A 15,889-nucleotide genomic window follows, 5' to 3' on the forward strand; every position below is an offset into this window, starting at 1 on the left:
CTATATATCGGTTCGATTTGAGAATAACGTCAACAACTACTTACCCAACTCATATTATATAGGTTTACTGTTGAAAATTTCGGTTTTTTTGAGTTGGATTGAAAAATTCAGTCCAACCGAACTTAACCCGGAATAATAATATATATATGTATATTATTTTTTATTTAATATTTATGAATAATGTTTGGAATGTTGAATTTTTATGAATGTTTAAAACTTTGAATATATGAATGTTTGAATTTTTTTATGTATGTATTTATGAATATGATAGGTATAATTATTTTAAACTTTTCAAACATTAGGAATAAAAAAAAAGAAAAAAAAACCATACAACCCGCGAACCCAATTGATATAATATGGAATTTTACTATATTTTATTTTAAAATAAAAAATGTAACATAATTATATTTTGTTAGATGATATAAAATAGTGTATCAATCTTTATTGATGTTCACTGTGATGGTGTAAAAATTTTTAATCAGTTAATTCTTAGATGGTGCATAGTAGTGTCTTATTACTTGGAGTGCTATATACAAAGGTATTATAAATTTTATAAGGAAATGACTAATGTATAATAATTATTATTTAAAAAATCAAGCATATACTATAACTAAATGTAAGATATGTTAAAAATGGAGAAAACAAAATTGATCGTTTGAAAATATATGAATTGAAATCGAACAAATCACAAGATACACGTATATTTTAACCTATAATTTTATTTAGAAAAAAAAAATTATGAGATAAAGGTATGGTCATTTAATTATTAAACTTCAAATAATTAGTTTTGGATTTTTGATAAAGTCCTACAAAATTTATATTAGGCCCCCAAAGTTTATTAAAATGGTTATGCATATACTTTTTGAAAGTTTCAAAGTGAGGTGATTGACACAAACTCGTTTCTTGATATAAGAAGTTTAAATCTTCGTACTTTACGTGCTATAGTTAAAATATAAAATTGAAAAATTAGAAGGTAAACTTATAATATTACCTAAAAATACATTTAAACAGCTATCATGGTTTGACCAACAGAGACATAGTCTCAATAACTAACTAAAAGTTCATGGTTCAAATGTTGTAAGTCAGACGGGACTTGTACCGTGAAATTAGACATTATACATGCTCAATAATTTTTTGCTAGATGATTAGCTTAGTTCCAGAGCTGTTTTGAAGTTGATATGTGGATGGTTTTACTATTTTAATTCCCTATGGATTTGGAAGTCGTTGAACTGCTTTAGTTCAAAGCATTGCTGCTTCCCTCCCTTCATTAATTTAGCTTATGTATTGACTATTGCATTGAACCCAAATGAATAATTTGCTCTCAACAAAAGGGTTCACAGTTATAAATACAAGAATAGCAATGGTCGTGTAAACCAACCATCGATTTACTTGTAATAACAAATCATCTTAACCATGAAACTTTTCATCGGGCAACACCTTGGTTTACATATCAGCCAGTTGAGACGATGAACAAATAGGTAGTGATTTCAGAAATCCTTGAATAATAGTATCCTGAACAAAATGGCGATAGATTTCAATGTACTTAGTGACTGTAATAGTAGACTAGACATGAGCTAGAAACGGTATAAGCAAATCATTAAGAAAATGTGTAATCCACCGTAACTCACTGGAAACAGCAGAAAAGATTTGTTGGCCGTATTAGAATACCTTGACCAGAAATATCGTAAAAGGTGACGGACTGCATCAAGATGAGCTGATCGTGGTTGGACAACAAATTGACTTAATTAGTGACCAACAAAGGAGATGTCATACAGTGAAATTTGGAGATAAAGTAGCCGTCCAATGAAACGCTGAAAAGTAGAAGCATCATTTGGTGTCGACGTAGGGGATACAAATGGCTTTGCTGCTAGCAATCCCGAGTCCGCAATACAATTTGTAAACAATATTTACGTTGAAACGACAAATAAAGACTGAGTGGAACGAGATAGTTCAAGGCCTTAAAATACTTGGCAGCGCCAAGGTCTTTAAGAAGGAAGTGTTGATGAAGAATCATTTTAGTATCTTCAATCCATGCTGGAGATGGGCCAATGATGAGTATGTTATCAAAGTAAACCAACAATGGTAACAAAAGATATTGGACCTATGCTTAGAGAAATCAAGTGTACAAAATAACGAAACACCTTAGTTTACTTTTTCCTGAAAACTTTTCTTAGTACTTTGAACATGTTAGTTATTTTCATTATTCTTATTTCTTGGATATGTATGAAACACAGCAATTGAAGATGGTATTTGTCCTGTTATTTGTTTTCTTGACATAGTGTTACAGAATCTAAACCATATGTTAGCTATTAAAAGTTGAATGTCTGGGATCACAATCTGCCGTTAATTTAAGTTTTTTGTACAGTGTACACTTGAGATATTAAATCTCCCAACACATCGTATCACTTCATTAAGATGTCGAATAGAAGAGTTTAGCAGCCATCCAAGTTGTTGAACCGCAACTTAGTCGCCACCGTCAAAGTCTCCACCTCCATTGGCTGTGCCACCGTCTGAAGCTCCGTGCTCGTTGTTCATCACAACCTCGTTCACTGAGAAGAATCGCACGCGAGGGAGAGGGAGAAGGAATCACTGCACATATTCACTGTTAGGGTTTTTCTAAAACTAAAGGGCACTTTGAACTTTTCATATGCTAATTTTTTACCCAAAATTCATTATTTTTAAAAAGCATCTCAAAAGTCTTTTACCCACCCAAAAAAATCTTGTTTTTTTCCAATTTCCCTACAACTTTGCTATACTATACACATCATATTACAAGTTTGGACAAAGGGGGTAAGCTGTCCTTTATCCAGAATATGAATAAATGGGATCCAATTGCTCTAACAACTAATAGCAAACTGAGAAGAGTATTCACCCACAAGATAACAGTAACTTTCCACCAATCTTCCATTCTATTGAATGTTTGAAGTTTTTAAGTAGGAACGTAATGAAAATTGTGCAACTATTAAGCCATTATTGCTAGCATGGTTGCTTTGTTAACTCTCCAAAATTCATGTTCTTGATCAAACAGCTTAGGCTATTCAAGATTCATATTCAATCAACACATTCTCATTTTGAGTCAAGATCAAGCAATTCAAATAGCGTTGAGAAGCATCTTCCAGCTGAAACATTTGCATTTACTGTTAATTTTAATAGTAAAAAGTTCAAAATCATAAGACCGACTTTTCGTGTGTCAATACGTCATTAGGAATCATAACAAACAATGCATTGTACCTGGTTGATTCAAGAAGATGAGGCTGCAAAAAAAAATTCAGTGCTTGAGCCAGTAGTTCCTCAGCTGAGCAATATGTAGAAGAATTTCATCCCGACCTTGATGGGTGACACTGCTAGTCATAATCCACGGCGGAGTCGTTTGGAAAAAACCACTTATAAGTTCCTGAAAGTCGCTCACATTTTCTTCTGGTCTTTTTCCCCCATTCTTTTTCTTCTTCCGTTTGTCACATTTCGTGAATATTATCGTCATTGGAATCTATAGAAACCATTCTATGTCAATTTTTCTTGAAAACCAAGACATCAACAATTGAAGTAAAAGCTAAATTTCTACTATTCATTGTTAAAAAATCACGATGCACTATCTTAAGAAGAGAAATGGGGGTACTCAATCAAAAGAGCAAATTAGCAAAGAGAAAGGAGGACCCAATCAGTCAAACGAGACTTTTCAATCAGACTTGGGTTATCAATGGAGGCATGCAACAGAAAGCTTATCTTAGGTTTTTTCCTCTTTTAGCAAATCAAAGGAAGTCACCTTATTAATTGGAAGATTACATGCTTGCCATAGAAGCGTGTCATGACTAGGCACATTGTTATTAAAAAGAATGGGGAGGTTTGTTTTGGGAAAGTGATTTCCTTTGGAGAATGGACAGTTGAGCTGCATTTGCTTTTAAGCTTGGTAATGGAGAAAAAAAAGTTGGAAACTTCAAACACTGTTCTAAATGAAGGTAAATCTTTAGATCTCTTCACGGGCTCTATAATCTCCCTAGTCCCTACTATGATGACGAAGAGCGATATTATACTTTGGATGATTTCCATACTAATTGGAACTTGGGTTTTAGAAGAAATCTCAATTATGCACACTTGTCAAACTTTGTTTTCAAAAGGTGAGGGATCTGATTAGAATGGTATTGGAAGAATATTAAGAGGTATGTGCTAGACCTCCAATCCTTCACACTTGTAAAGAAGAGGCAAGAAGGGAAATTCCCAAAATAATTCATTTGGGGAGCTGAATGGAAAGGAAGGAAATACCTGAGCCAACTTGGTTTGCTGGCATAAATAGGGAATAATTTTTAGGATTGCTGAATTAGGTATCTTTCAGTAAAAGCTAATGTAAGCTTTAAAGGGGAAGGTTTCCAGCCTTATCAAAGGAGTTGAGTTTATTTCCATCTTTATTTTGTATTTTGCTTTCTTGTTTTCATCTTTGATTGTATGTTAGGTTGTAGAACTCTTGGTTGATATTGCAATATATTATAGCAGAGTGCTGCCTCTGTTTGGCCATTGTTGGGATTTTTCTGAGTTTCAGGTTGAAGAGTCTTAACAGTACATTAGCAATGAGTTGAAGGAGTTTGTTAAGTAAATTTGATTATAAATACACTAGGTAAGGTAGGGGAAGGATAAGCAATATTTTGGAATATGAAGTAGGGCTTGAAAGTATCTCAAGACTGGGAGGGTTCTAGTACCTTGAACACTTGGTTTATCTTATATTTTCATTATCGTTTATCTTTCGATATATTCGAGTTCTATTAGAATCTTTAGTTGTCAAATTTGACATAAACGAAATTGGCCTTCCCAAGAAAAGGCCTTGTCTCGGTAGGAGGTCTGACGGTCTGTAGCAATGCATACTTCGAACCTCTTGCAAGAATCTGTTTGTCTTTATTGCTTAGGGATTATCCTCTCTTTTTTTTATTTATAGAAATTGGAAGAGAATCTGAAATTATTCACCACCTCAGTCTCTCTACTTCTAGAATTTGGTATCTATTATGCTTTTGTATCAGCTCTTGTTTTTGTTATTTTTTGTGGTCGTCTATACTTTCAACTTTTTAAAAGTTGTCTTTTAAAGAAAACAAAGGATATGCAATTTAAATATTTTCCTTCTATAAGACCCCTAAAACAAAGAGAATATTACCTGATTCTGACCCAACCAACTAGCATAGTCAAGATCAATTGGTTTGGCAGGAATGCTTGCATCTATGAGAAGGAAAACTGAAACCAATGTGGACCGATTCAGAAAATAGTCTCTGGTAAACTTGTTCCAATCTGTTCGGAGTTCCTGTGGTGCAGCTGCATACCTAAAAAGGAGGAAGAAACAAATCTCATTGACATTCATTCATGTAGGAGTCGCACGTGGAAAAAATTTGGAGAGTGAACTTGTATCCCATCGCTATGCAAATCACTTAAAATTGAGTTTAAGAGTCAGAGATCTTTTGACAAATATCGACGCAACTTGAAGTTGAGACATACCCATATCCAGGCAAATCGACCAAGTACCAACTATCGTTAATTCGAAAGTGGTTTATGCACTGTGTCTTTCCTGCAAGAAATCACAACAATGTTTATGTCCATATCCAAAAACCTGATTAAGTAATAAAACAATAGGGCAAGACTGTCTGTGTCTAAAGAGTACGAGAGATTTCACACATCCAAGAGGTTTGAAGCTCACATAAACAATGTTTACATGCCAAACTCTTCTCCCCCACTTTTTTCCTTTAACATTGCACACACTTCAACTGTTTTCGTAGGATAACCACTTGAGCCTATAATATTTGGTCACCAACGAACCCCCTTGTCACTATTCCTTAGTACATATAGACCCCTTGTACGTCATAACATAAAAGGCATATGGTCCAACAACAACTATAATGCAAATAAGTCCTTTCACTTCCAATAATTTAGCTCACATATACGTGTTTACATTCAAAAGCATTCTGTCTTTTCCTTCTATATAGACAATCATAAGGCAAATCAGAAAAAGCTTCAGCATCTTTATGTTCATGTATGATATTTGTATCCAAGACGGACTACAAGAGCAGGTTCTCCCTTCCTTCCTTCCTTTTTTGCTCTGTACCTAACTTACATCCGTAAATTGGATGTGGGTTTAACATGTCTGTCGGATTCTCATGGGGAAAATGATAATTCAAAACAACAAAAACTTAATGAATAAAGACAGACAATGGAGAGAGATCCAATTAATCGAGCAGATATTTTATAAGGTCAAAATTAATGGCATTGCAGCACCATAGATGTAATAGAACCAAGCAGAGCACTGGAAATAAAGAATCATCCTAACTTACAAAGCTTTGATTAGTGGATCTTCTACTAGGTCACTAGCTGTTAAGGTTTTTGTTCTGTTCAAGCTATATTGTACAATTATCTTCTATTTCATTGTACAGCTCTCTAATTCTTTTATCCATATTCATATTGAACATAGTTTGAAATTACACAAAAAAAAAAAAAAAATGACAAGAGCTAGAGAATTCTCATGGATTCTATTGGATGGAACTACATTTTTTCCTTGCGACTACAGTGACTTCACAGTCCAATTAATCAAGATGAACTTGGGTCAGAACAAACCACTCACCTGGTTTCTTGGAGGTGAGAGCGAGCTTCTTCCGCCGAACGAGTGAATTCAACAGAGATGATTTCCCCACATTCGAGCGCCCAACAAGGGCAAATTCAGGAAGCCCATCAGAAGGGCAGTCCTCAGTTCTCACACTACTCTTTACAAAATCCGCCTGAGAAACTTGCGCATCTCTTGCGTACCGACCCAACACAATGTTCGATCCCTTCAAGATTCTTGCCCCCCCGCCGCCGGAGATATCAGTATCCGGCGGCACAAATAGCTTCTCAGGGGAAATGGGTAGCTGGGTTTCTTCCGGATACTCTGTAAATTCGGTGATAGGAATTGGTTCGGCGGCTGTGAGAGTGGATTTGGGGACGGGGAATGGGGTCGATGTGAGAATGGGGGCTCCTGTTGCCGCGATAATGGGTTTATTGGTTTTTGCAAATAAGCTGAAATTTCGATGAATTGGTGAAGTAAAGAGAAAGTTGTTGATTCTAGAGAGGTGAGAGAGAACCATCTCTGTGACTTTGAGCACTTGCTCGGCTCTGAGTGGAAGTTTTTTGAAGATGAAAATGCGGTGGGTTCTTGTCGGACCATTTGCCTATGTACAGAAGGCTGCTTAGTTGATAAAGAGTTCGACTTGTCGTACGAGTTGCCTCGAGACTACGACTTGTCGATCATGCTAACCAAAACGTTTTGTCTATCTACATCTATATCCATTAACTATATATATTATTATATGGACATTTTTTTTAAAATAATAAAATAAATTCAAATATTCTTGTACTAAAATTACAACACAAATTAAAATATTTACACTTTTTTTTTGTTCTATCAATGATGGCTAAATGACACTAGTCGGTGGCTACGAAGGTCTATTATTTATAGAATCTAAAAATTTATATGTTGTTAAATTTGCTATTTTTTACCATTATCTTATATTATAAATATATATATATATATATATATATATATATATATATATATATATATATTATTTTATTAAAAGCAATGTGGCTTAAGAGAAAATCATATTGTACGGGTTGTCAAATTCTAGATTTACAATATCAACCGAATTTAATTGATTTTTCTATTTATTTATGATTATTTAACTAATATGGGAAATATTATAAATAACCATTTATAATCTTTTTAAATTCTCACCTTCTTACCTAACTTATTATTTAAGTGATCAAGAAGTTAACATATGAAAATGATACAAATTGGAGGCCCCGTGCTCCCCACACAAACTAATTCATCTAAGGAGAAATTCCACTAAATTTTCAAAGCATGCTTAGCTTTGGAGTTTCTACGACCGAGCCATCGAAAAATGAATATGCACCTTGTTGGTATAGATATTACTTTTTTAATTCTTTTAAGTATTTCTTAACATGACTTTCATGTCTTTAGGATATCTCATTCATATATGATACTGGTTTATTAATGTCTCCTTTATAATATTGGGCGTTACAGTTCTACAACAATATAAAAACCATTTTCAATTTTTTTTATAAATATTTGAATTCTCTCTTCTACTTAGGTTTGTATTTTGTTTACTTTTTGCTGATGTGTTGCAATTGTAATATGATTAATACTTTGGAATTTAAAAAACGACTTAAGAAACAGAGGTAAATGGTACAAAATTGAAATAATGTATGTGTAAATTACATATTGAAAGTGAAGGTTTCAATTAATATTGATTCACTCTATAACTTAATGTTAAAAATTTGAAAATGATACAAATTAATCGATACATTATTCACTCATCGTCGAAGCCAATTGAAAGTCGAAGCCAATTGAAGAGATACATATGAAATCTCTCACCATTCTAAACTATAACCTCTAAAATTTTATTTTTAACTTTTCAAATTCTACACCAAATTAAATAGCACATCTTTCCCTTCAATTCTCGTAAATAGTTTTATATTATTGCTTGTGTAATTAATATTTCATGCTTTTAATTGATTAAAAAGTTTTAAAAATAATTAATAATGTGTTTCTTAAAACATTTATTCTTAAATTTATAAATAGTAGCGTTTGCTTCTAAAGATAAAAATTGTTGTTATTGTGTATTTTAGGTTAGGTTGGTAATTAAAAAAAAAAAGAACACTCATGTACACAATACTATTGAGTATTTTAAAAAAACAAATAAAAACATTACTTACGATATATTAAAGTTAAAATAATTTAATTGTTAAAAATAAAAAAGTATCACTTATGTTAAAATGATTTAATTATTACTATTAAAAATGTTAATATTTTTATTTATTATATTTTAATTACATTATATTGAAACATTAAAAACCCATTTATTTATTTCAATAATTAATTTTCTAGAATAATTCATATAAATTAAAAATATTTTGTAACTTCTACAGCATAAGAACTTTCTTAATTGCTTCTACTTAGGTTTTCTTTAAAGTTTTTGCTATAGTTCTTGTTGTTTAGAACAAAATATAAATATAAATAATAAAAATATAAGTTAAGTAGCTAACCATGGAGACTAAGCTTTCTAAGAAAATAATATGAGAAACTATGATGGGATCAGTATTCATCAATGAAGCTTATAATAACAATAATACACAAATGAACAGAAGAAAAGTAATTGTCCCACATCGGTTTGGTGTAGAGAAGATAAGGAAAACGATGAGTATAAAAACGGTGGAGTGGCTCTGTGCAATTCATACCTTTCTCGGCCTTTTGGCTAAGATCAAGTGTAGTATCTGTTCTTATCAGTTTAATATCTGATACGTGGGCCATCGGCTCACATGATATTAAATTTATTTTTTTAGGGGGAAGGTCCAATACAATAGCTTGCTATTGGGGCCTTCGAGCGTCGCCTTAGCGTTGCACTACTGCTTGGGCCTGGCGCACCCCTCCAATCTCAGTTCTAAATCGTATGGCTAAGTTGAACGTTGAATACGGTTCTCATTGTTTTCCTAAAATCTTGAGACTCTATTTTCTATAGGACGAAAATAGGACTTTTGACAGTAAGTAGATGCATTTTTTTAAATACACATGAAACTTTATAATATTTGTGACAATAGCATGCAATTTATTTTCGAAATGTAATTTTAACTTTGAAACCTCTACACAATAATTATCTTTGCCTAGAAGGTTTGGCAGAGATAAATTGAAGACATATATTTGAAAGCTTTCAAATCCATTACGTAACTTCGAAAGTTTACAGCTAACGCTAGCGTGGATAATTAATAATTGAAAGGTATTGTTGAGACGAAATATAGAAAAATGAAGGTGAAGTTGTATGCTTTTTTTCTCTTTAGCTAAAACTTTGTACCGTTACTACTAATTTTACCGATATGAGCTAAAAAGCTTACTTTGAAAGGAACAGATCGTAATTGTAAATTTAAGTTCTTTAAAATTCCCCATAGTGTTATGATTTTTTTCAAGGACAAACTTCAAAAATAATGTTTTCTTTAAAATAATGTTTTCTTTAAAATAATTGTAAAAAAATAAAAACTCATTTGAAACCCTATGAAATACGGTTCCTTCACCCTAAAACAACACTAAATTTCTTTAAAATATATTAAAAGAAAAATGAAGTTTATACATTAGAAATGAAATAAAAATAAAAATGGTAAGTTTGTAACTTGATATTTATCCTACCATTTATTTTGTATTAGATTAAAATATTTTCTTAAGAATGTAAATTTAAATGAGTAAAATAGTTTATTACGAGTAAATTAGGAAAAATCAACCTTTACCGTTATGGAACAAATATAATTATGGTAAATTTTGTCAGGTAAATATGATAATTATATATAATTATCCAAAATTTAAGTCTGGCCAAAGAAAAAGATCCCAAAAATAATTTGTTATGAGTGAATTAAGAAATCACATTTTATGTATTATTATTTATTGAACAAATATTAATTATGTGGGGTAAATTTTTTAGATAATGAAAAAGTAAATATGATAATTATAGATATGATTATACATGGTAATTGTTTTTGGTCAAGTTTACCTTTTTTTTTTCTCTTTGGTGTTTCCTAAAGTATCAATATTTGATTTGTTTACTAAAGGACTTTTAAATTATTGTTATTTTGTTCCAAACAAGTGTCTTATTTATAATATATTTATGTCACTATAAATATTATAGATTCTGAGACAATTTAAAAGTAATACAGAGAAATAGTGACAATCGTGGAAGATAAACAATCGTTACCACAAGATATGGAAGCTCTCAAATATATAGCTGTCGTTGGTGTGATTTTAGCATTGATTGGCGAATGCAATGGGCAACCTGGTGCAGAGGTTCCACTGAGTTCATGGAAAGTTAATATTTTGAATGAGATGACCAAAGACTCATTGTTTATTCGATGTAAGTCTAAAGATGACGATTTAGGTGCACAAAATTTAGGTGTAAAACAACAATTTTCATGGAGTTTCAAGGAGAATTTATGGCAAACAACATTGTATTGGTGTTATATGCACAATGCCAAAAGTCATGCTTCATTTAACGTGTATTGGCCTGAGAGATCCGGTTGGCTTGCTTTTAGATGCCAACTCAGAAACTGCATTTGGTCTGCTCGAGATGATGGAATTTACTTGAAGACCAACACTCATAATACTTATGAGCTCATACATACTTGGGAACCTGGAATGTGAATCAAACTTATTTTCCCTAATGATGTTATATTACTATAATAATAATAATAATAATAATAGTAATAATAATACTATTATTATTTATGATGTGTATCAAGTTTAATCTTTGCTTTTTATTATCAATCAATGATATTTCAACTCTAATGCCGTTTTACAACGTGGAATGAGAGAATTAGACATTTGACTTTGAGATTGTTAGTATTATAGTTTATGTCAATTGAATTATAGTTAATTAGTTTTGCTATGTTAATGTATTGTATATAAACAAAATAATTTTCTACTGTTGTCATAGCTCGAGTAATTAATCTTTGCATATAGTTTTTCAAAACATTATTAAGATGCTTTAGGTATAAAAAAGAACTTGAAAGAAGATATACATACCCATTGTAGGAGGGAAGAATCCAAACAAATATATATCAAATCCTTTTATAAAGTAAATTTAATTAAAATAAAGAGCAACCTTTATTTAATACCAATTGTACTATGAACGAGTTCATTTACAGTTTTTATATTTTAATATTAATATTGAAGTGTTTTAAATTACAATATATATATTAAATAATACTTTAATTTTACTATATTCCACCTTTGGTTTTGACTAATCTCTAGTTTACGACATTTTTTTATTTGTTAATAGTGTGGACAATGTTGGAAGAGGTGAATAAAATTTATTATTGGAAAAAACAAAACTTTTAATCGTTTAATTAAGAAAATTAATAAAGTTTTTTTTGCTAATACGTAATTTAATCAATATTTCTATACAAATAAGTCCACTCTGAATTAAACAAAAAATTACCAATCACAACACCTCATTTAATTCTTATAAAATATTGGTAATAAAAAAACAAAATAACCAATTAAAATAAATTGCCAATTAGAAATTAATTTCAAGCAACAAAATATAATAACAAATTAATAACAAAATCTGTTTTAACTGCAAAATATAACAACAAATTTAGAAATGTATCAGTCACAAGCAAACAAAACCAATATAACAAATTTTTACAACAAATTTTTCTATAAAAGAAAAATATTTTGGTTGATGGTTCTAATTTTGACCATTTTCTACAAAAAAATATTTTATCAAAATTCAATAAATTTTGTCGTTTTGTTATATTTTTTAAAAGATCCACTAGATGTAAATATTTTCTTTTGAGAATGTAAATTTAAATTAACTCGTTTATGTATAAAAATAATAATTAAACTTTATTATTTAGAAAAAAACAACATTTTACATTATTATTTATGGAACAAATATAATTATGTGGTAAATTTTGTTAGGTAGCGAGAAAGTAAACATGGTAGTTATATGTATAATTACCCAAAATTTACGTTTGGCGAAAAAAAATTCCAAAAAAAAATTGTTATAGTAAATTAGAAAAACCAACGTTTTACATTTATGAAACAAATATAATTATATATGGTAATTTATTTTGGGAGTGAGAAAGTAAATATGATAATTATATATTGGTATTTTTTTTTTGTCAAATTTAAATTTGATTTGCTTACTAACAAACTTTTAAATTATTGTTATTTTTTCTCCAAAATTAATAGGAAACTAAATTGGTTTTTATTTATAATATATTTCGTCCCTATATATATTATAGAATTTGTGAGGCAAAAGTAATAAAGAGAAACAAAGTAGTGGCAAAGGTCGAAGATAAACAACCCTTACCAAACGATATGGAAGGCCTCAAATATATAGTAATTTTAACATTGGGTGGCTAATACAATTGGCAGCCTGGTGCAGAGGTTCCATTGAGTTCATGGAAAATTAATATTCTAAACGAGATGAACAAAGACTCATTGTTTCTTAATTGTAAGTCTAAAGATGATGATTTGGGTGCATGAAATTTAGGTATAAAGCAACAATTTTCATGAAGTTTCAAAGAGAATTTGTGGCAAACAACACTGTATTAGTGTGATATGCACAATGCCAATAGTCATGCTTCATTTAACGTATTTTGGCCAGAAAAATTCGGTTGGCTTGCTTTTAGATGTCAACTTAGAAACTACATTTGGTCTGCTCGAGATGATGGAATTTACTTGAAGACCAACCCTCATAATACTTTCGAGCTCATACATACTTGGGAACCCAGAATGTGAATCAAACTTATTTTCCCTAATGTCGGTATGTTATAACAGCAACAACAATATTTAAGACGTGTATTAATTTTACTCCTAGCTTTTATTGTCAATAAATGATATCTCAAATCTAATATCTTTGTTTTACAATATGGGAAGTGAGAATCGGACATATACCTTTGAGATTGTTAGTATATATAGTTTATATCAATTGAGTTATAGTTAATTAGTTTTGTTGTTTTAATTGTTTATCAGCAGAATAATTTTCTACTGTTGTCATAGCTCTAGCAACAAATCTTTGCATATAATTTTTCAAAATATCACTAAGATGCTTTTGGTATATAATAAAAGAACTAGAAAGAGAAGATATACCAATTGTAGGATTGAATAACTCAAACAAATAAGTATCAAATCCTTTGATAAAATAAATTTGATTAACGTGAAAAGCAACTTGGTAGAATTGGTATGGGTAACCTTTTTTAGTAAATTCTTTTTTGTCAAGTTTACTCTTTTTTTCTTTGGTGTTTCCTAAAGTACCAATATTCCATTTGTTTACTAACTGACTCTTAAATTATTGTTTTTATTTTCAAAATAAATAAAAAATCAAACAGGTTTCCATTTATAATATATTTCGTAACTATAAATATTAGAGAGATTATAAGACATAAGTAACAAAGAGAAACAAGAAACAAAGCAGTGGCAAAGGTCGAAGATATGGAAGCTCTCAAATACATAGCAATCGTTTGTGTAATTTTAGCATTGATTGGTGAATGTAATGGGCAACCTGGTGCAGAGGTTCCATTGAGTTCATGGAAAATTAATATTCTGAACGAGATGACCAAAGACACATTGTTTCTTCAATGTAAGTCTAAAGATGATGATCTAGGTGCACAAAATTTAGGTGTAAAACAACAATTTTCATGGAGTTTCAAGGAGAATTTGTGGCAAACAACACTGTATTGGTGTTATATGCACAATGCCGAAAGTCATGCTTCATTTAATGTATTTTGGCCTGAGAAATCTGGTTGGCTTGCTTTTAGATGTCAACTCAGAAATTGCATTTGGTCTGCTCGAGATGATGGAATTTACTTGAAGACCAACCCTCATAATACTTTTGAGCTCATACATACTTGGGAACCTGGAATGTGAATCAAACTTATTTTCCCTAATGTCGTTATATTACTATAATAATAATAATACTATTATTATTTATGACATGTATCAAGTTTACTCTTTGCTTTTTATTGTCAATCAATGATATCTCAACTCTAATGTTATTTTACAACGTTGAATGTGGAAGTATCAAAACATTATTAAGATCGATGCTTTAGGTATAAAGCTAAGAACATGAACAAAAAGTATCAAATTCTTTGATAAAATAAATTTGATTAAAATCATGAGCAACCTAGCTCGATCTAATACCAATTGTAGTACTCGTATGAACAACGTTGGAGGAGGAGAATAGAGTTTATTATTCGAAATAATGGAACTTTTTATCGTTTAATTAAAAAAATTAATAAACTTTTTGCTAATAGGTAATTTAATCGATATTTTAATACAAATTATAAGTCCTCTTTGAATTAAACAAAAAAATTAACAAATCAACAGCTCATATAATTCTTATAAAATATTGGTAATAAAAAAAATAGAATAACCAATCAAAATAAACGAGCAATTAGCAATTAATTTCAAGCAATAAAATATAATAACAAATTAATTACAAAATCTGTTTTAATTGCAAAATATAACAACAAATTTAGAAATGTATTAGGCACAAGCAAATAAAACTAATATAATAATAGAGATGTTTTCAAAAATATAAAAATTGATAAACTATTTAATAAAAATATTTTATGAAATGTTGTTGACAATTTTCCAATAAAAAAAATATTTTTTCAAAACTAATTTTTTTGTCCAGTTTGGTTATATTTTTTAAAAGATTCCTATATGTAAATATTTTTTTTTGAGATGCAAAGTTAAATTAGCTAAGTTTATGTTTAAAAATATGTGATCTCTAAAGGGTAGATTTTACAAAATATTTATAACCTATAACAAATTTTATCATTTATATGCTATAGCAATAGAAGACTATCAATTATAAAATCCAAAATTTTGCTATAGCTGGTAAATATTTTAATTTATTTTGCTATTTTTAAAAATGTTCTTTATATATATATATATATATAAATTAAATTAGCTAAGTTTGTATTTAAAAATATATAAAAATAAAAATAAAACTTTATTATTTAGAAAAAACCAACCTTTTCCATTATTATTTATGGAACAAATATAATTATGTATGGTAAATTTTGTTAGGTAAAAATAAAATAAATATGGTAGTTATATAAATAATTATGGATAATTTAAGTTTGGAAAAAAACAAAAAACTTTTAAAAAGTAATTTGTTACTGGTAAATTAGGAAAACCAAAATTTTACATTTATGAAACAAATATAATTGTATGTGGTAAATTATTTTAGGGAGTGAGAAAGTAAATATGATAATTATATATTGGTAAATTTAAATTCCATTTGTTTACTAACGAGCTCTTAAATTATTGTTATTTTTTTCTTCTAAAATTAATAGAAAACCAAACACGTTTCTA

The 15,889-nt window shown here is 29.8% G+C and overlaps 3 protein-coding genes and 1 non-coding gene across 5 annotated transcripts; 3 read left to right on the forward strand and 1 right to left on the reverse strand.

Moving 5' to 3' along the window:
* Nucleotides 1-2,224: 2,224 nt before the first annotated feature.
* On the reverse strand, nt 2,225-7,195 carry LOC101215737 (GTP-binding protein At2g22870). Of its 2 annotated transcripts, none has more exons than XM_004136251.3 (5): nt 6,590-7,187; nt 5,473-5,542; nt 5,138-5,300; nt 3,232-3,487; nt 2,225-2,589 (listed from the first exon to the last, which is right to left on the reverse strand). In XM_004136251.3, the coding sequence occupies exons 1-4, from the start codon at nt 7,086-7,088 to the stop codon at nt 3,269-3,271; spliced, it is 951 nt and encodes a 316-aa protein (XP_004136299.1). In that variant the 5' UTR covers nt 7,089-7,187; the 3' UTR covers nt 2,225-2,589; nt 3,232-3,268. The 2 variants fall into 2 exon arrangements, with proteins under 2 accessions (XP_004136299.1, XP_031739374.1); XM_031883514.1 differs by lacking the exon at nt 2,225-2,589 and adding an exon at nt 2,881-3,119 and having other exon boundaries at nt 6,590-7,195.
* A 2,059-nt stretch (nt 7,196-9,254) lies between these two features.
* On the forward strand, nt 9,255-9,450 carry LOC116402994. The gene has a single exon (XR_004215726.1). It is a non-coding gene; the product is annotated as a U2 spliceosomal RNA (small nuclear RNA).
* Nucleotides 9,451-10,765: 1,315 nt separating this feature from the next.
* LOC101208617 (S-protein homolog 1-like) lies at nt 10,766-11,200 on the forward strand. Its single transcript, XM_004136387.1, has one exon. It carries the CDS (start codon nt 10,766-10,768, stop codon nt 11,198-11,200), a length of 435 nt encoding a protein of 144 aa, XP_004136435.1.
* Nucleotides 11,201-13,999: 2,799 nt separating this feature from the next.
* Nucleotides 14,000-14,434, forward strand: LOC101208376 (S-protein homolog 1-like). Its single transcript, XM_004136386.3, has one exon. It carries the CDS (start codon nt 14,000-14,002, stop codon nt 14,432-14,434), a length of 435 nt encoding a protein of 144 aa, XP_004136434.3.
* Nucleotides 14,435-15,889: the final 1,455 nt, after the last annotated feature.

Source organism: Cucumis sativus, chromosome 3 (genome assembly GCF_000004075.3).
Source record: "Cucumis sativus cultivar 9930 chromosome 3, Cucumber_9930_V3, whole genome shotgun sequence".
Taxonomy (NCBI): Eukaryota; Viridiplantae; Streptophyta; class Magnoliopsida; order Cucurbitales; family Cucurbitaceae; genus Cucumis; species Cucumis sativus.